Here is a 20106-nt window from a genome sequence, read left to right as displayed (position 1 = left end):
CAGAATGCAGATTATGGAAGTGTGTGGATTTAATCTTATTAGTGGGTCCTGCCTTTTCCCCCTTCTGAATTGGAAAGCCCAGGTGAACAGAAGGGAGAAGCAAAGGGCTTTGGATGGTGAACACACCACCGGGACATGAGAGGAGGGTCTTCGTGGAGAATGCACTTGAAGAAACCTGTGTTGTCCACACCATGCCTTGCCCCCCCACCCATATATGACTGCACCACTTAGAAGCATTAGACAAGAGCCTTTGTGTTGAGAATTAGGACAGTTTATTGTTTGATCAACATGCTGAGTCTTCCACATTTTACACAGTTTTATGTAAAGTCAATGTGGCCATTTAAATCTGCTGAGCCAGTGAGAGATGGAAATGCCACCCTCTGTGCTCCTCACGGCCAATCACTTTTATGGGGACGGGCGAGGGGGAAGGTGACACACACGTGATACAGGCTGGCCGTCGATGTATGGAGGCTTCGCACTGGAAGGTCTGAACCCCACTGCAAGGATAAACCACGCCCTGCCTGAAGTGTCAGCCACACAGGGAGGCGGGGGGTCTGGTGTCCAGGGAGTTTACACACTGAGAGCTCAAGGTTTCGGAACACTGAAACAGTCCATTTCAAACAAAAAGTCCAAAGGGTGCCCTGGTCTGACAATCAGAGTGGACTTGGGGACTGGCCCTTCTTTGCAATGGAGGAGCCTGAAATGTACATGGGTTCTTTCCTGCCTCACTCGGCTATGCTGGACAGACTTACATCCGAACCAGAGTAGAGATGGCCTGAGGAGCACGCGTGCCCAGCAGCCCTGTGTGCCAGCGCACCGTCACATTTGTTACACACAGGTCAGCAATGGATGAAGAGTGGAAACACCTTGGTTCTGACTGCTTCTGGCTTACTGGGTGACCGTAAGCAAGTCACCCTTTTCGGTCTTGGTTTTCCTGCCTTGGCATAGGAAGGGTTCTGAGCTCTCCACCTCGATCAGCTGTAGCCAGGGGACAATGCCTCACATTCTTGGGGGAGAGGTAGTTAGGAAACTAGTGCGCACGGGTTAATGCACAGACACTTCAGCTCAGCTGCCCTTTGTGTGGCTCAGACATACCTCACAGCCCTCGGCTACCTGTTCTCACATCCTGACATCCTCACCCGCCTTCCGCCATGTGAAGGAATGAGGCTGCTCTGCCTGCAGGACACCGAAGCCAGCGGTGCCATTACTGTCACACCTGGTACTTGTGGGCAGGGGCTCCCAGCACTGACTGGCCACCAGGAAGACAGAGACATTGCACTCAAGATGTGTTCTGCACCCTTAGCTACCACCATACAACCCTTGTTTCTGTTGCCTGAGACACTGGAACTGATCTGCCCATTGTTCCTCGAACCTGGGACATTCCAGACCGATTGGGGATGCTGTCAGGAAGAGAGTCGTGACGATGATGGCAGGGAGGCCTCTGACTGAGTCAGCACTTGCTCGCCTTGGACCACACAGCTGCAGTTCTAGCACTCAAGATGCTGGTACCACACTTTCGCTCCGGCACATGTGTGCATTCATAAATATGCTTCCTGCTTTTCCCACCGTGTGCTCAATTTTTCAGATGCCCACAAAACAGGAGCTTTACCGACAGCTTTTCTTTGAGATTCCTCAAAGTAAAAAAGAGGGCTACAGAAGATGACCCTGCTCTACTCCCAGATCAGGGCTGCTCTGTGGGGAGAGAGACTGAACCATGGGCTAAACTGAGATCCTTTCCTAAAAGGATTCCTCCCCTTTGCCTGGATTTGGCAACGGTGGGATACTCTCACTGCGTATGCTGAGGAATTTCATGATATTTTCTTCAAGGGAACCTGATCATTTCATTATTGAACCTTAACCCTGAGACAAGATCCTAGCTACAAGCAAGAGGGCAGTGATGGCACCTGCCCAAAACGGGAGCCAAGGAGCCAACACCCTTCTGTGCTGGAGGTCTGGCTGCCCTGACAGACCCAGGAATGAGGGGTGGAGATGAGGCCCAAGGAGGGTGCCCATGGAGCGGTGTGGCACCACCAAGATGGGAGGATGAGGGGAGGCAACCGCCCTCACCTGCAGAGGCCCATGGGGCTGGGAGAGCCCGGGCTCAGGAGAGAGGATGTTGTGTACGCACTGGAAAAGGAGGGCTCACCTACGCCACATCAAGCCACGTTGTATCTACTGCGTCTCTTACTATTCTTCTAGGCTGTGATGGAAAAAAAAGTGGTGCCTTGGGTATGTGTGCACATGAGAAGAGGACTTTCTACCTTTTTTTACAAGAATGTTTTAAGAAAAAGTACTCTTAGTACCAAGAACATAAAAATCCACCATCCATTCATTCACTGAGACCCAAAGAGATCCCTGCAAATGGGGCTGTCCCAGGGGCCACAAGCAATGGCCCTCACTGCCAGCCAAGCCGGGTGCTGTCACCTGGACTCCTATGAATTCTCACCAGGTAAGTAAGCACTCTTCCAACAAGCACCACTTGGGGGTGTGCCATGGTGGGGCTACGGGCCCACGTGGGCATGCACACCTGTGCATACAAGTACAGACAGAAAGAGTGCACATATTCCCAGGGGCTAGTTTTGCCTGTAGTTAACAAATCTATGCAGTATTTTATTGATGGCAAGACAATCACAAGTTTTGGGACAATATTAAGTATTTCTTATTTCAACACGTTGCAGTACTTTTGAATTTCCAAAACTGTTATCACAATGCAAGTTCCAACTTGAGAGGAGGAAGAACAAGAATATACATTGAGCACATGAATCTCTGTGAGAATGTGTGTGTGGAAGGTGTATACACAAATCTATCTCTATATATAATTATGTACACACATATAAAAACTCAACACTTGACACTGGAATTACGTTCGTACATTGGTCTATGCCTTCTGGAAGAGGAGCTCAGTGGGAATCCTGCTTCCTCTTTTCTTCACCCGAAGATACACTCCTCTCTAAAGATCAGCTCTGACACACAGTCTCTCCTTAGCTGAGTGTGTGACAGACCCACTGGACAACTTATCAATGAGTCCTGCCAGGTCCTGCTGCACTTACAGGCTGCCAGTTTGGATTAGTTTCTGAGAAGTTCCAAATTCATTGCAATAACTTGTCAGAGCCCTGCTTTATGGAGGAATTTACCCCCTACCACACCCCAGATGATCATTTAGCTCAATTATGACAAGCCCAATAGCAGCCTGGAGGAAGAGTCAATGCCGGCTTGGAGGGCAGGGCTTACCGATTTTGGCCAGAGTGGCTGCCCACTGCCTGGCTTTGGGCCAGCTCAGGGGTGGTGAGTCTGGGTCTATTTGGAATGCTGGCCAAGCAGGCTACATCACTTAGTGAAAGAGAGAGTTCTCTTCAGAGATTTTACAGATAGGTCCTCAGGTCTAAGTCCTCTCAGAAATGAGTCAAACATGGCAAGGACGTCTCTCTGGGAAGCCTTCTGGGGACCCCACTTCAGCCCTACCCTCAGGCAAGCAGAGTGCTGCTACAATAGCTGCAAAGGTCTGTGCACAAAGGTTTCAACTGCACTGTGCCAGAGTGGCAGAAACACGTCAAGAAGTCAGCTTTTGCAGAACAGCATCAACAGTATTAGCAACCAAGGTGGCAAACATGCATCTTCCAGGCGGCAGTTCTGCAGACCCTCCCTTCCCCAATCACAGACGGGCCAATACTGTGTGATACAGGCTCCAGCTTTCCTGGCACCCAAGGAGGAGGGCTTCAGGGGGCACACACTGAGATTCCGTTTGCCCTTCCCTTCCCTGCAACCCAGATGTGTGTGCTGATCGCTGGACAGGTTGGCTAAAACATTTTCAGAACTACACATGGTGCCCCCAGTCTATATACCAGCCCACAGTTGCCAACAGCACCCCGTCCTTCCTTCCTTCCCATGACCTCTTGTTCTGCCAATCACTAGGCGGACCACAGAGAGTGGAAGGTTGCCTGTGGTGAGTGCCCTCTCAAGGCTTTTCAGGGAGGGGAAAGAGGCAGAAATAATTCCAGTGGGCTGCGGCTGGGCCCCCTGCAATTCACAAGGCCTTAATTTCAGCTCGGGCCGTGACTAATGCCCCACTCTGGCCATGGAAGAAGGACAGAGTCAGAGCTGCCTCTTCAGAGGCTGTTTCATTCAATCAGTGTTTGATTTAACCAGGTAGGGCCTGTTTGGTGGATGCTGGTTGGTCTGGGCCAGACAGCCCGGGGATTGGAACCTAATTAAATCGCCCAGTTAACTGTTTAAATGTATTGGTCTGGGGGTGGGAGGAGAGCAGAGGTGATGAACCGTTCAAAGAGGACAGGAAGGAGGAGGTGTGTGGAAAAGGTTCTCTGTAAGTTTACAAATATACAAAAACAAAAAAGCACATCTTTCAAATAAAAATGACTACATTTTTATCTGGCAAAAAGTTGTATACACATGGTTTAAATTTTTTTTTAATTTTAAGTTTTTGGCAATCTTAATAAAGTACAATATATTACAACCAAACCAAAAAATAGTTGTTTAAGTAACAGCTGTTAAGAGTGACGTGATCCCTGATGCCCAGCCTCCCTCCCCATCCCACCCGACTCCTAGAGACAGAGAGAAAAGAAAAATCCTCCCATCTGGATAAGCTCATCTCCCACCCCCCTTAGGAAGCTAACCAATAGGAAGCAACACAACAAGCGAGTAGTGTTAAAGGAAGCCTGCGGTCAGGCTGCATTAGCAGGAGCAGCCACCCTCGCTGGCCGGAGGCTCCTGGGGTTTGTCCAGCTTGATGTCGATCACTGCAGGGGGCGGGGCTAAGGAAGATGACTCTCTCGGAGCTCCCACCCCCGCTCCTGCTCCGGTGCCCCCTAAGTTGCCCTGCGCAGCCCCTCTGTCCCTCAGCAAACACCCAGGAACTTGCTCTTTTCTTTGCCTGGGTGGGAAGGATGCAGGGTCACCAGCTCCTACCCTTCCACCTCTTCCCCGACCCTTCCACATGCCCTCACCGGTATCCACCAGAAGTAAAACTTGTCCTGGGCTGTGGGACCATCATCTAAACACAGGCCCGACAGACCCTTTCTTAGAAGGCTTCCCGGTGACCAGCCTCGGCCTCGGCCTTGTTACCTATCAGCCCCACCCCAAAGTGCCCAGGAGGTGGAGCCTGCCGGCCGGGCATGGAGCCCACCTCACAAAGTACAGGGCTACACGGGCCTTGCCCAGGTGGGCACAGCAACCCTGACCCCTCAAGCTCCCGTCAGAACGGGTCGCTTAGACCCTTAGGCTGTTGCTGTGAGAACCCACATCCCTGGGGAAGGGTGTCAGCATAGCCCCTCTCCAGCCCTTTCCACGGGCGCCGTGGGGACTGTGGGCTGGAGAAGCACCGATCGGAACCGCCAGAGGAGCGGGTGCAGAGTGCACAGCCAGGCCGCTCCCTCTGCCCTCACCAGGCTGAAATCTCAGTCAGGCCAGGCCAGGCCTGGTCACCGCACTGCACAGAATCGCCCTTCCTGTGGGGCTGGGAGTGGGTAGGGGTTGAAGCAGCCCTGCTATGGGACCTGCTGCCCGTGTTCTAGGGAGGTTTTGTGGTCCCTAGGTAAGGACGATGGGAGAGGTTCTTCAGAAGTTAAGTACTATAAAAAGCCATGCTTCCCCTAAAGACCACATACCACCTTCCCTCCTTACCACTTTTTGGCCACCTGGCCATGGCATATTCTGAGTATGACTTTGTCCATGACTTTTCCTGATTTTCCCTAAACCCCAATCTTCTTATGCACATTTTTATCCTGTTTTGTGTGTACGCAGCGTATATATACATAAACACACATTATTTATAACATGGTAGACTATAAATAAACTAGTAAATAGACAATGAACAACTGCCTTCCTGCCCACTGGGCAAATCAGACCACCTCTCTGAGCCTCAGTTTCAGCTTTTGGGTGTGGCCTGAGTTCTGGGGTGGACGGTGTGAGTGGTGTGCAGACCCTGCCCCCAGAGCAGTGGGGAGGCCTGGGCTGTGCAGGGCAGGCAGGGGAGGAGACACCTGGTGGGGCAGTCGTCTCGCATAGAGGAGGTTGGGCCATGCTGAAATCATGTCTGAGTGCACGGAAATGGAGATTCCACTTGTCCCCATGAAACACAAGTCTGTGTTCACTGGAAAGAAGGGCACTTACTATCTCTCACTCCCCACACTGTCACTCCACACACATCCCTCTGGCATTCCCACACTGTTTTGGAAGCTTAGGTGGTTCGAGCTGGATACGGTCTTAAGGACCTTGGAGTTCAGCCTCATCCCTGTACAGAGGAGGCCCCACAGAACAGCTATCTGCCAGGAAGGCTGGCCTGGAGAACTGGCAAGGGTCTGCCCACTGTTCTAACGTACCACGTGGATAAATCAATGAATAAATGGCTTCTGCAGCACATCTTTCACTCACTTGTCAAAGGAAAAGGATACTGCCTTCTTTGCTTTTCTCCTGGACGTTCTCCATTCCAGGCAGAGCCGAGGCCACACGTCGGAAGAGCTGGGGAGAGGGGGAGATGCAGCATGAGCCCCCATCCTTCCCCTCCTGCTGCCGGTGTCTCCACCCTCTGCCTCTTCTCACCCTGACCTCGGGCTCTGCTCTCTTTCTGTCCCACTGACTGCACCCTGGACAGCAGGGGCTGCACCTAACTTCTCCCACCTGTGCCCCCAGCACCTCTCATGGCGTTGGGCCCCGGCAGGCCTCTCAACCAGGCAGGCTGGCCACAGGGTCACGAGGGGCTGAGTGTGGGTCATGGTGATGGCAGGGACCTACCCTAGTGCAGAAAACGACCTAGGTCCTGGGAGACAAGCTTCTGGCCCGCTGCCCATGTAGGGACCTGGTGTGGGGAAGGGACTTTCGACCTGCCCTTGAGACAATGACCCTCTCCTCAGGGAGCCCTGCGAGTCCACGGGCATCGGGGCAGCTGGGAGTCAGGGCCACACAGTCACAGCGGAGATTTTTTTGGAGGGAATAAGGACACAGGAGTGTGAATGTGACATTGTGGGTTTGCTTGGGTGTGGGTGAGTGCGATGTGCATATTGTGTGTAGACGAGTATGGGTGGTGTGGTGTGGATGTGTGGCATCTGTGGGGGTGGGGAATGAGTGTGTATGGTGTGTACATGTACACATGTGGGGTTTCTGTGCGTGTAAGTCTGTAAAGTGTGCATGAGAACTGTGTGCGTGTGGTTGTGTGCGTGTGTGTGTGCGTGCGTGGAACCTAGTGGGTGACGGCAAGTACAAGGCAGAAACACAAGGCACCAGAAGATCCTGAATTCCCTCCCATCTCTCTACAAACACCAACTGCAGGAACTAGGTGAGCTCTGGGCTTAAAACTTCTCCACTGCCTGAGCTCTCTGAAGACAGGGTGAGTCTTATTCAAGGTCTCACCCCAGAGCCCAGCCGCATGGGAGCACGCAGGCTGGGTGACAGGACCAAAGGCGGTAAGGGTCCGGGCGGGGAAGCCACTGGTGGGCTCTGCGTGGTATGGACCCTGTGGGCAGGCTGCAGGGGGGCTCTGAGCGTGGCTGGCAGAAGTGGGAGTTAGATGGAGGCTCTTGGGGTCACATGGGGGCTTCTGAGAGCAGATATGCTCACGTTCAGAGTCCAGGAGGCTACACTGCATGGGGATGCCTCTCCACCACACAGGCTTAGAACCGACCATATACAACTCCGGCTCAGACCATCGCCTGGCTTCCAGAGCAATCCAGAAAGGGGGGCATCGGCATCTCCCTGACCATGGGGCAGAGGCTACCTGCCCTCGGGGCTGCTGCCCTCTGCTTCCCTGCCCCCCAAGCCTTTCCATCAGGGCCGCGCAGAGCAGCAACCAGTGTCTCCTGCAGGCCTCCAGGGACAGGTAGCTCCCTCCTCCAGGTGACACCACAGCCACCCTGGCCTTATTCCGAAGGAGGCTGGGAAGGGGATGGGAGGGAAGAGAGCCATGTTGATGACCCTCCAACTGGGGTGGGGGCACTGAGTCCTGGGAGCTCGGGGCCTCCCATTCTGTCCCTTTCTGCTCCTCTGCCACCTCCCACTGGCAAGGCACTGCCCAGGCTGGGTAAAGCCTCACTGCGTGAGGCCGGCTGCTGCAGTGGCAGCTTGTCTAGTGCCCCTGGACACTGATGGGGGTGGCAGGGCAGAAGTGACCCCCAGCCAGGCCCCGACACTCCTCCAGTGGCACCTGTGCCCATGCCGGTCCCCTGGCCCAGGCCGCCCCCTCTCATCATCTCTCTGAGTCCTCTCTTCCCTGCAGACAGGGGTTCCTCACCTTCTTTTGAACCAAAGATTCCTTTGGCAGGCTGGCGAAGCCTATGGGCTCCTTTTAAGTGTGTGAAATGAATTACATATAAGTTTTATGTAAAGGAGACCATTTAGTATTGAAACAAACTTCTAAAATCTTTAAAGATACAGACTTGTGACGAGCAGCCCGGGAACCTGTTAAAGAGCAGAAGCCGGCAGGGGGTCTGACAGCCCCTGAGGTACTGAGGTGGGAAAAAGTTCAAGAGACCTGCGACACCACCGTAAGGTGATAAGAAAGCGGCTGTGACCTCTACCGTGATAAAGCCCCAGGTGCTGCTAACATACGGAGTTGGGTTGCCTACGCTCACAGCTGCAGGAAATGCTGGAGACCCGTCAGAGGTTAGTGCAGAGACACTTGTTTCCCACCTAAATCCACTGACCTGCTGAATTCCATCCGTGGACTCCTTGGGGGTCTGTGGACCCAGGAGAAGCCCCCTGCTCCCAGGCTCAGCCCTAACCCCACCCCCTCTACGGCTCCTCTGAGGCTTCTGACTCCCAGGCCTCCCCCCACTGCGAGCTCGGACCGCACCGTGGGTGGGCTCTTGTCTCCAAGCCTGCCTGGACCGCCACAGCCTTGAGCACGTGCCAAGCACAAGGCAGGAACCCCAAAATGCTGATTGGATAGACTCTCCTGCACGTCCACCCCACGTGAGGTAAGAAGCAGGGAATGCTACGTCTCTCGGCTTCCTTGAAGTTGGTGGCTGATCCCATAGCCCCGACGGCCTGAGGGCGAGCAGTAGAGCTCTGGAGGCTACTCGCTCCCCATCTGGTGGATGGATGGCCCCACCTAGTCACTAGCCCCTTGGCCAAAGGCGGCAGACCCCACCTGCTTCACGTTGTAGCCGGTCTTGGCGCTGGTCTCGATGAACATAACGCTCAGTTCTTTGGCGCGCTGCTCCCCCTCCTCGATGGTTATCTGCCTGGAGGGGAGGCGAGGGGGGACCAGTTCAGTAGGGAAGTAGCCCCTGGTGGGGGTGGAGGGAGCAGCCTCAGATGATGGGGGCCCCTCAGTCAGCCCTGAGGTCAGGCCTGGACCCCAGGGCTCCCTCAGGGCACAGCAGGACACCAGCCCCTCCCTACTCCTTGGCAGCTCCGTCCAGGTTGGGAGCAGGCCCTGAGGCAGGTGGCTTGCTGTCCCTTTCGCAGTGTCACCACGGCCAGAGCCAACATTCGTAAAGCACTGCCAGCCACAGACCACCTCTCTGGGTGGTACCATCAGCCCCATTTTCCAAATGAGAACACTGAGGTTAAAAGTAATGGCCCCAAGGTCACCTACTGCAAAGGAGCTGGTCTTTGAACTCCGTTTTCTTCACTTCAAGGACAAGATTCAAATAAAGCAGCCTCTAATTCAGATTATTCCCTAAACGGGCAGAGTACATCTCAGGAAGCCCTCAGTCCATGACTCATTGCTCTACCTGCCCCATGAGATGAGTGGACCAGTGCAGGGAAGGGCGCTGGGGTCAGCCCTGCGCCTGGAGGATGGTGTGGAGCAAGCAGCCTCTTCAGGGAGAGCGTCCCACCCAGACACAGCGAAGGACCAGGCCCTTCACACCCACACCCACATCAGCCAGGCATTTCACAGGGGCAGGGCTGGTGGGAGCCCGAGGGCTGCTGTGTCTGTGTCTGCACTGAGGCCGGGCCCAGACCATGCGCTGCTGGGCCAGCCGGGCGCATATGGCTCCCCTCAGGCCACGCGTGGAGGCCTGCCCTGCCCCTGCCAGCCTGGAAGGTGGGGCTTCAGACATGACACACCTGTGGGTAGGCGTCTACCAGGTGCTTTCAAAGCCTCCGGTGCCCCAAGGGGGTCCTTCCCAGATGAAGGGGGACAGGTCAGACAGGGTGCTGGGCAGGGGGTAGCTCACAGGGGCTGCTCACCCATAAATCCCAGCACTCCCCCTCCAGGAGGAGCTGCAGAGGTATGGAGGGGGCCCGGCCTGCAGCCCGCTGCACCTACCTCTTGTCGGCCAGGTCCGTCTTGTTGCCCACCAGCATGATGATGACGTCGCTGCCCCTCTCTGTTCTGACATCATCGATCCACTTAGAGGTCTGTTGGAAGGAGTTGAGATCTGGAGGTGCAAAGTGCAGATAAAACAGGGCGTGAGCGGCAGCCTGGCAGGAGAGGGGGAGGGCGGGAAGGGAGTAAGACCAGGAGCAGGAGGGAGGGGTGTGTGCACCCTCAGACACCTGGGCAGCGCGGGAGCACAGTCCAGCGGGCCTGGGTCCTCCCAAGGATGTCCACACGTGTTTGTGGAGCTGTGCCCGGGGTCCCCGAAGGCCCCTCATATGCTGAGCCACCCTCTGGGGAGAGAAGTCACAGCATCTGGAAGGCCGCTGGGTCATGACTTCCTACTAGTGGTCCTAGGGCCCACCTGAGAGTCGGACCTGACTTTGGAGGCTCACAGCAGAGTGAGAAATGGGTGCAGTAGACTTGGCTGAGCTTGGAAACAGTGTGACAGTGTGTGTGTGGGACCGCAGCAGCTCCCAGCGCAGGAGGGCCCTGCAGAGAAGCCTCCCACTGACAGGAGCTCAGAGGGATTTCTGAAGAGCACCCTCAGGCCCTGAAAGTAAGGGGAGTGGGGAAGGCGGCCCCAGGAGCAGATAAAAGCCAGGAGAGGCCAGGCATTTCAGGGCAGCCCCCTCCTCAGTCAGAAGCTGTGACACGCCGCCGCACAGAAGAGCAGTCACAGGGCGACGCCCACCACTCAGCAGCCCGCAGGCCCAAGGGGAGCAGAGGCTCCCTTTCCTGGAAACCTGGGCTTCTCGCAGCCTGACCTTCCTTATGCTCAGCATCAGGCTGCAGGAGCCCAGGCCTCCTCAGGGCCCAGCTCCCACCCGCTCTCAGGTGTGCAGGGAGCCTGCGGTCAGAGCCAGAGGCAGCCGGCTGGGGCATCCTCCCACCACACCCATGACTGCAGCCCAAGCGCTTGCCAGGTGTGTGCCCTGACACCTGCCTGGGCAGTGGGGCTCTGCACCAGGCCCTACCCCGCACCCCAGCCCCACAAGCCTCCCTCAGGGCTGTGCGTCGCTCTTGAGAACAGCTAATTTGGCCAGAAGAGCCACAGTGTGTGAGAAGTGCAGGCCACCCAAGGCCCTCCTGGACCCGCTGGGCCTCCCCTCCCACGGAACCCGGTAAGGAACTGGGATGCTGCTGACAAAACCACGGCTGCCAGGTCAAGGTTGGCCTGGGGACCAGCGTCTTCTCCCATCTTCACACACACACACAAACACACACACACACACACTCTGCAGCCTGGCTGGGGCCGCACCTGGCCCCGGAGCCCCTGCGAGCTGCCCTCCGCCCAGCACCCAGGCCCCACACTCACTTGTGATGTCGTACACCACCACAGCCACCGTGGAGTCCCGGATGTAGCTGGGGATCAGGCTGCGGAACCTCTCCTGGCCGGCTGTGTCCCAGAGCTGCAGTCGCACCTGTCACAGGGAGGGAGGAGGCTCAGGGGGCAGTGAGGTCCTCGTGGTGGGAGTGGGGGCTGAGGGAGGGCCCGGCTCTGGGACGCTGGCCAGGCACAGGCTCTCAGCGGTGCCCAGCGTGGGCCCCAGGGGATAGGTCCTAAGGAGCCCTGCCCATCCTCCCGAGTCAAGTCAGGCACTCACCGTACGATCCTCCAAGTACATGGTTTTTGACAAGAAGTCAATCCCAATGGTTGCCTGTTAGAGAAAAGCGCAGAACGGTCAAACCCGAAAGGTCTCAGGCAAAGGGGCAAAAGCTGAGACACCCAGGCGGGGACACAGCCAGCAAAAGGGGTTACCCACGCCGAGCCTTAGGTGGGTTCTGCTCTGCTGCCCCACCCCCAGCTCAACAGTGAACCCTCTTGCCCCTCTCAGAGGGAGTGAGTTTGAGCTAAACAAGGATGAGGATAGGTGTTTAGGGAGTGATACTTTTTGGAGAGGAAGAGAAAAGTGCTTTGGAAAGGAGAGGAGAGAACAGGTGAGGCGGCTTCCCCAGCAGCAGGGCCACTGGCACGTGTATCTCCTGCCCCGCTCAGGGGGGAGCCCGGAGGAGCAGGAACGAGGTGGTCTCCCTGCCCCAGCCTGCCGGCTCCGCCTGCCTCCTTCCCTCCCAGCCTCCACTCGAGTCTCCCAAAGCTTTTCTCCTCAGCCCTGGAACTCGAGCGCCTGGTGGGGGATCACCACTGGCCAGGAGGTGGAGCGGGGGCAGGGCGGCTTGCCGCGGGGGCGGGCAGAGAGCAGCTGGCTTTCCCCAGGGGCATCACAGCCACCCACAGCAGCATCTCGTTGCGAAACCCACCGGCTCTTCTCTACCCAGATCGACACACTGGAAGCCAACTGTCTAGGTCACGCCTGTGCCTCCTCTGTCCTGGCACAAGGAGATGCAGTTGGGCCAGATGGCTGGGACCCATCGCTCACTTGCTGTGTGGCTTGGGGCAGGCCTCCAACCTCTCTGCGCCGAACCTGCACCCAGTGTTTGTGACGGGAGCAAGATGCTTTCAGCATGAAACAGTCACTGCTATGTAATTAATAATAATGGAGACTCCGACACAGCCTGAATGTCAGGGCACTGGTTAAGGACACGGTGGTTCATCCAAATGATTAGAAACTTTGGCAGCCATTAAAAATCACGTGCTTGAAAAATATTTAAGGATTTCGGGAAATGGTCGTCAGGTGAAAGAAAGCAGGTTACAAAACATCATGTATAGTGTGATCCCAACTTGATTAACTGAAGTAGAGATACAAGTATTTTTCATATTTTCTTAGACGTTGACGTGAAGGGACTACACTAAAGCCTTAATAGTGCTGGTGTCTGAGTACTGACACTGTGGGTGCTTTTTTTTTTTTTTTGCTTCTTTCATTGTACCTTTTTCTATTTTCTACAATGAACATATAATAGTTCTAGAAGCATAAATAAAGCATTTTGAAAGAAAAATAGGGCTGAGAAATAAGCTTCATTGAAAGGAAAATTGTGCGGTGACTTCTGACTACAAAAACCACAACCAAGGGCTTCCCTGGTGGTGTAGTGGTTGAGAGTCCGCCTGCAGATGCAGGAGACGCAGGTTCATACCCTAGTCCGGGAAGATCCCACATGCCGCGAAGCGGCTGGGCCCGTGAGCCACGGCCGCTGAGCCTGCGCGGCTGGAGCCTGTGCTCTGCAACGGGAGAGGCCACAACAGTGAGAGGCCCGCGTACAGCAAAAAAACAAAAAACAAAAAACAAAAAAACCACAACCAAGAAAGCCCAAGGAAATAGAAAAACCCATGTCTGCAGGCCCCCCGGCTGACTGCAAGCAGGTGCATGTACACTCCCACCCTCACCCATTCCACAAAGGAGTTAAAGTGGCTGCATCCTCCTGGAAGCTTGCTTTAGTGCAAAGATAGGGAGTGTCAAGGAATCATACAATTCTACAACATGCGTGCTAAGCAAACACCTTAGACACAACTCAATCCCCTACTCTGGAGACCTGGAAAGTTAAAGCACACACCGAGCGTGACTTTGCCAGTCAGAGGCAGAGCTGGGAGGATCAGTGTAAAATCTTGGCATCACTTGGGCTCTTTCAACCCCAGCTTTGCACACCTTTCCTGCATGGTGTAGCCACTGGGGAATAAGTCTGGAATTGACGAGCGGCTTGTAGACTGAGCCTTGTTCCTTAACAGTCACACTACCTCCACTTATTGGTATCTGTTAGAGCAATGATCCTTGTCTGCTGCTCTGTACGTTTCTCTGTATGGAGAAACGTACAGAGCAGGTGGACATCTCTCAACTTCAGTGCTCAGTGGGCTCCCCAGGGACTGCCAAGCTCCTTCTGTAAAGTGACCCTTGAGCTAAAAATCCAGGTGTATGATCTCAGGATTGGTAGCAGGGACTGCTAGCTGTCCCCCAACACGGAATCTCCCTTTCTATAGTATTACGGCTCCAAACGTATAGATAAACTCATGGCTGCCCCAAATAAAGACTGTATTTCCCAGCTTCCTTTGTAGCTGGGTGGCTAAGTTCTCTGGTCAGTGGGATGTGAAGGTGACATTTGCATCTTCTGGGATGGGTCCTTCATGGGGAGAGGTGATGTACCCACAGCTGCCCCTTTCCCTTTCCCACTGTTTGGAATAAAGACAGGTGGTAATAAGTCATACTGGCCCATCCAGATGAAGGTGACAGAGTAGTGGCGACAGATGAACCAGACAGAGGAAGCCTGAGTTCCTGCCTGTAGAGCCCCCTCAGCAGCCTGAGACTCTTACGCCCAGACTGTTGTGTGACAGAGAACTGGACTTCTATTTCGCTTAAGCCACTGTTATTTGCAGTTTCTTTTAATACAGCCTAGCTCTATCCAAACTAATAGAGCAAAGAACCACGGAGAAACATACCCCTCAAGGGTAGGCAGCATGGATGGTGACAGTGATGTTCCTGATGATAATGTAACAACAACAACCCCATTTCACCTCACATGTGCTTCCATGGAGGACAGAGAAGTCACCAGATGACATGACAAGGATTGTGCCTTGTGGATCAAGCTCTGGTAAAGCTCAACCCAGTGGCCTCCATAATCATAAACACCACTTGCTGAACACTCACATACTTTACTACCCCTCACAATAGCAGCTCAGTGGTAATGATGAAAGTAAGGCTGAAAGGACCAACTTCCTATCTCTCCAGCTCTCTCCCACCTCTATTCCCACTTTCATGCTTCTTCCACATCAGAGAAACACCTGGTTCCTTAAGTGCCCAGTCTCTCAGACCTGTTCTGGCCACACTTCTCACCCAGCCAGGCCGTTGAGCCACAAAAGACCTTCCCACAGCTGCACACACTGGTGCCAAAGCACAGGCACTGTCCTTGGATGTGGCTGAGGCATCAGCTCTGCTCAAAAACATCTCCCTAAGTTGCACTTCCAATAATGGCTAAGTAGTTTGTATCAAACTGACCCACCCACAGATAACTATTATAAACTCTGCACAAATGCAACAAATAACAATTTGCAATCACCGAAAAGTGATCAAAAGCAGGCAGAAAACGGAGGGGTTATAATCTCTAAAGGAAGGGAAGAAAACGAAGTGAGATCCTATGCTTAACCAGTTTTTCCCCTGAGGTAGCTTCCTAGTCCCACCAAGTTAGAAGGACTTGGTAAACACCTCAGGCATTTCATGAGAACCCCAGAAGGGCCAGCTCTGGGAAAAAGGACATCATCTCAGGACTAAGGGTTATATCAGAGGACTAAGGAAAAAACCAAAAGAGACCTATCTTAACAAACTTTAAACATGGTAAGTAGGTTCCATGTCCTGGCTATTGTAAATAGTGCTGCAATGAACACTGTGGTACATGACTCTTTTTGAATTATGGTTTTCTCAGGGTATATGCCCAGTAGTGGGATTGCTGGGTCATATGGTAGTTCTATTTTTAGTTTTTTAAGGAACCTCCATACTGTTTTCCACAGTGGCTGCACCAATTTACATTCCCACCAAAAGTGCAGGATGGTTCCTTTTTCACCAGACCCTCTCCAGCATTTATTGTTTCTAGATTTTTTGATAACAGCCATTCTGACCGGTGTGAGGTGATACCTCACTGTAGTTCCGATTTGCATTTCTCTAATAATTAGTGATGTTGAGCATCTTTTCATGTGCCTCTTGGTCATCTGTATGTCTTCCTTGGTGAAATGTCTATTTAGGTCTTCCGCCCAGAAGATGTGACACATATATACAATGGAATATTATTCAGCCATAGAAAGAAACAAAATTGAGTTATCTGTAGTGAGGTGGATGGACCTAGAGTCTGTCATACAGAGTGAGGTAAGTCAGAAAGAGAAAAACAAATACCGTATTCTAACGCATATATATGGAATCTAAAAAAAAAACAAAAACAAATGGTACTGATGAACCTAGTTGCAGGACAGGAATAAAGATGTAGACATAGAGGATGGACTTGAGGACATGGGGTGGGAGGGGGAAGCTGGGGCAAAGTGAGAGTAGCATCAACATATATACACTACCAAATGTAAAATAGATAGCTAGCTGGTGGGAAGCAGCAGCATAGCACAGGGAGACCAGCTCGGTGCTTTGTGACCACCTAGAGGGGTCGGATAGGGAGGGTGGGAGGGAGACACAAGAGGGAGGGGATATGGGGATATAGGTATGCATATGGCTGATTCACTTTGGTGTACAACAGAAACTAACACAGTATTTTGAAGCAATTATACTCCAATAAAGATCTACTAAAACAAAAAAACAAAACAAAAAAAACATGGTAAGTAAACTCTTCCAAAAAAAAAAGGACTAAGTTGCCCATAATTTAATTCCCCATTGAAATAAAACTCAACACTCTTCAGAGGAAGGTAACAATCTATGAATCTCTACAACTTATTATTATTCACGATGTCCACTACACAATAAAAAAGGATTAGACGTGAAGAGGCAGGAAATTTAAGCCATAATTAATGGAAAAAAACTCAATAGAAACAGATACCCAGATGACTCAGATGTTGGATTAGCAGACAAGAAATTTAAAATAATTATTATAACTGTGTGAAAAATATAAAGGAAAAAGATGAATACTATGGGTGAATTTCAAGAGATATATGGAGACTAAAACAAAACCCAGAAATCTTAACACAAAAAACCACAATACCTGAAATAAAAATGCCTTGGATTTGAATAACAGCAGCTAGGACACTTCAGAGGAAAGGGCAGTAAACTTGAAGACAGTCCAAAAGAAGTTGTTCAAACTGAAGCACAGATTTTTAAAAGATAGAATAAAAATGAACAGAACTTCAGGAACTTCTAGGGCAATATAAAGACCTGATATACATGTAGATGGGGTTTCAGAAAGAGTAAAAACAAACAAACAAACAAAAACTAATGGTCAGATATTTTCTCAATTTGATTAGAAACATCAACCCACAGCTTCAAGAAGCTCAGTGAACCTAAAACAGGATACAAAGGAAACCACACCCACACAAGTCATAGTCAAATTGCTGAAAACTAAAGATAAAGAGAAATCCTTAACAGCAGCTAGGAAACAGAAAGACACAATACATACAAGGAAACAATGACAGGAATGATGGCTGATTTCCCTTCAGAAACAATTGAGAACAGAAGACAATGGAGCAAAATCTTTAAAATTCTAAAAGAAACAAACCACCATCAACCCCATCATGTAAGCCTAGAATTCTAAAGCCAGTGAAAATTTCCTTCAACACTGAGAGCAAAACAAAAACATTTTCAGATAAGGGAAAACGGTGATCATTTGTCACCAGTGAGCCCTCATTACAGGAAATGAACACTTTAGGCTGAAGGGAAATTTTACAGATGGAAGTTTGGATCTTTAAAGAAGGAATATAGGAGCACCAGAAATGGTAAGTCTGTGATATATAAAAACATGTGACTTGTCCTCGACCACCTCCTGTTTCCATCCACATCAGTAACAATTCCTAACATCCTCCTGTTTTGTCCCTGCTTCATCCTCCACGAGACTCACTCTCAGAAGATGGCCTCAAATCTACTTTACCACATCAAGTACAAACCACTTCAATTCCTTGCTTTTACCCTCTAATATAACAACGATGATAACTACAGTAACAATGACTAAACATCTGAGTGCTCATCATGTGCCAGGTAAGAACTTAATATGCATTACTTAACTTAATCCTGATAACCTGTGCCATGAGTTATGCTCTTTAGTATTTATACGTTTCTGCTAAGAAGACTGAGTAAAGTTGATCCCTGAGCAACGTGTGGGTTAGGGGTGCCGGCCATCCACACAGTGGAACACCCGTGTATAACTTACAGTCGGTCCTCTGTATCGCACTTCGGTTCCTCCGTTCAACCAACTGCAGATGGTGTAGTACTGTAGTACTTACTACTGAAAACAACTGCACATAAGTGGACCAGCCCAGTTTAGACCCACCTTGTTCAAGGGTCAACTGTATAAGGGATGCTAAATTACTTGCTCAGTGTCAACAGCTGGAAATGGCAGAGCCAGAATACAAAGATACCTGCAAAGTTGTCTATGTGTGTCCAGCCGTATCTCCATCCCTCCAGGCTCTGAGCATTTGCTCCTTCTGTCAAAGCAAGCCTCTCCTTGGGGTTCTCTTGGCCCTGAGCCTCCCAGCCATCAAGGTTCTTTTCTCTTTTCTCAACCCCTCATTCTCTACTCACTCTTTCCTTTCATCCAAGAAACATTCTTAAAATTCTTGCATCCTTAAAAAAAAAAACCTTCCCTGTCACTAAGTGGCTCTCCAGCTCTCTGCCAACCTCTCACCTCCATTCCCTTGGTATGCTTCTTGGAAAAGGACCCAAACCAGCTGTCCCCACTTCCTCTCTTCTCACCCACTGCTCAGTGGTCTGACTCCTGCCCCTCTGCCCACTGAGGCTGCTCTGGCTGTGGTCGCCATGGCCATTCATCTCCAAATTGTAAGGACACTCCAGACTCTACTAGATGTACTTGACCCTGTGGACCAATCTCTTCCTTGACACTCTTCCTTCCTTTGTTTTCATGACATGACTTGTTTCTGGCTCTCCCTGCCTCTCTAACTGCTGTCCCTTATTGGCCTCTTACAGGATCCTCTTCCTTTCTCTGTCCCTAAAATGTTGGTGTTCCCTACTGTGTCAGGGGACCTCATTTACTGTCACAGCTTCAAAAAGGATGTGCTGCTGGCTTCCCAACCTACATTCCAGGCCTCACCTCTGTCCTGAGCCCCAGATCCAGGTATCTGACCGCTTACTGGACATGTCCATCCACGTGTCCTCTAGACCTCTCACTAAACATATGTGTCCCACCCGGAGCCCCTCATCCCCCTCCAGACTTACATCTTCTACTTTCCCCATCTCGATGAATGGCACCTCCACCTCCGTGGGTGCCCAAGCCTCCAGAAGCCCTCCTGAGTTCCTCCTCTTCCCTTGCTCTCTTGTCCACCCTCTCACAGCAGAGGAATCACTGAGCTGATACTTTGCGTCCTGAGTGTTTTCACCTGTCTGCTTCTCTCCATCCCCACCAGCACCGCCCCAGTTCAGTCCTCCAACTTCTTTTACCTGAACAGCCTAACAGCTTCCTGACTGGTCTCTCTGCCCTGAGGTTCTCCCTGGATAAATAATCTCTCACCAGCACCAGTGTTATCTTTCTAAAACAGAAATCTGACCATATCACTCCCTACTGCCCCCAGGAAACAATCCAAACACTTCAGCTTGGCCTGCAAAGGGTCTGCCCGTCGCTTCCTTTGACCTCGTTCCCCTCTTTCCCAGCTTGCACTTCATACTTTAGTAATAATACTGTGGTCAGGACTCTACACGCACAAGTCACTTTGTGTTTCTGTGCCTTTTCTAACGCTCTTCCACATGGTTAAAACCTAATCAGAGATCAAGATTCAGCTCCTCTGCTGAATCCAGTCATCTTCTGAGCCCTCAGGTTGGCCTCAGGGCCCCTCATTTAACAGTTTCTTTTCTAAACTGGAAAGATCTCATACTAGTCAGTCTCTCCCAGTGGCCAGTGATGTGGTAATTCTCAACACGTAGTGCATGGACCACTTGCTTCAGAATCACATCAGAAGCTTGTTAAGTATGCAGATTGCTGAGCCCAGCCCAGACAGACAGAATCACAATCTCTGGGGTGTCAGTCTGGGAATCAGAATTCCAGACAAGCCCTCAGATAACTCATTTGTGCAGTAAAGTTTGCAAACAACTGCGTAGATTCTGAGCTCCTGCTGTAATTGGTCTGAGGAGTCTGTGGTATCCAGGAGGAGGGGCAGATTCCTTGCCTGGGGTGAGAGACAGGGAGATGCCCATGCCTGCAGAAGGGGCTAATCACGGATGAAAAAACCAAGGCTCACTCTGAACTTAGGTCATACAGGTGGGGGTGGCAGAGGCAGGATTAGAACCCAGGTC

General features: G+C 51.8%; 1 protein-coding gene across 1 annotated transcript in view; it reads right to left on the bottom strand.

Moving 5' to 3' along the window:
* Nucleotides 1-249: 249 nt before the first annotated feature.
* Nucleotides 250-20106, bottom strand: part of RAB6B (RAB6B, member RAS oncogene family) — a 58899-nt gene continuing 39042 nt past the window's right edge. Inside the window, exons 3-8 of the mRNA XM_004278924.4 lie at nucleotides 11884-11937; nucleotides 11595-11700; nucleotides 10226-10337; nucleotides 9098-9191; nucleotides 6408-6474; nucleotides 250-4754 (exon numbers count right to left, since the gene is read on the bottom strand). Of these exons, the coding sequence (XP_004278972.1) occupies nucleotides 4690-4754; nucleotides 6408-6474; nucleotides 9098-9191; nucleotides 10226-10337; nucleotides 11595-11700; nucleotides 11884-11937 (498 nt within the window). The 3' untranslated portion in view covers nucleotides 250-4689. The remainder of the gene's footprint in view (nucleotides 4755-6407; nucleotides 6475-9097; nucleotides 9192-10225; nucleotides 10338-11594; nucleotides 11701-11883; nucleotides 11938-20106) is intronic.

Source organism: Orcinus orca, chromosome 5, assembly GCF_937001465.1.
Source record: "Orcinus orca chromosome 5, mOrcOrc1.1, whole genome shotgun sequence".
In the NCBI taxonomy this organism is placed as follows: Eukaryota; Metazoa; Chordata; class Mammalia; order Artiodactyla; family Delphinidae; genus Orcinus; species Orcinus orca.
The sequence above is the reverse complement of the archived record's forward strand: the minus strand, read 5'-3'. Positions and strand labels throughout refer to the sequence as shown.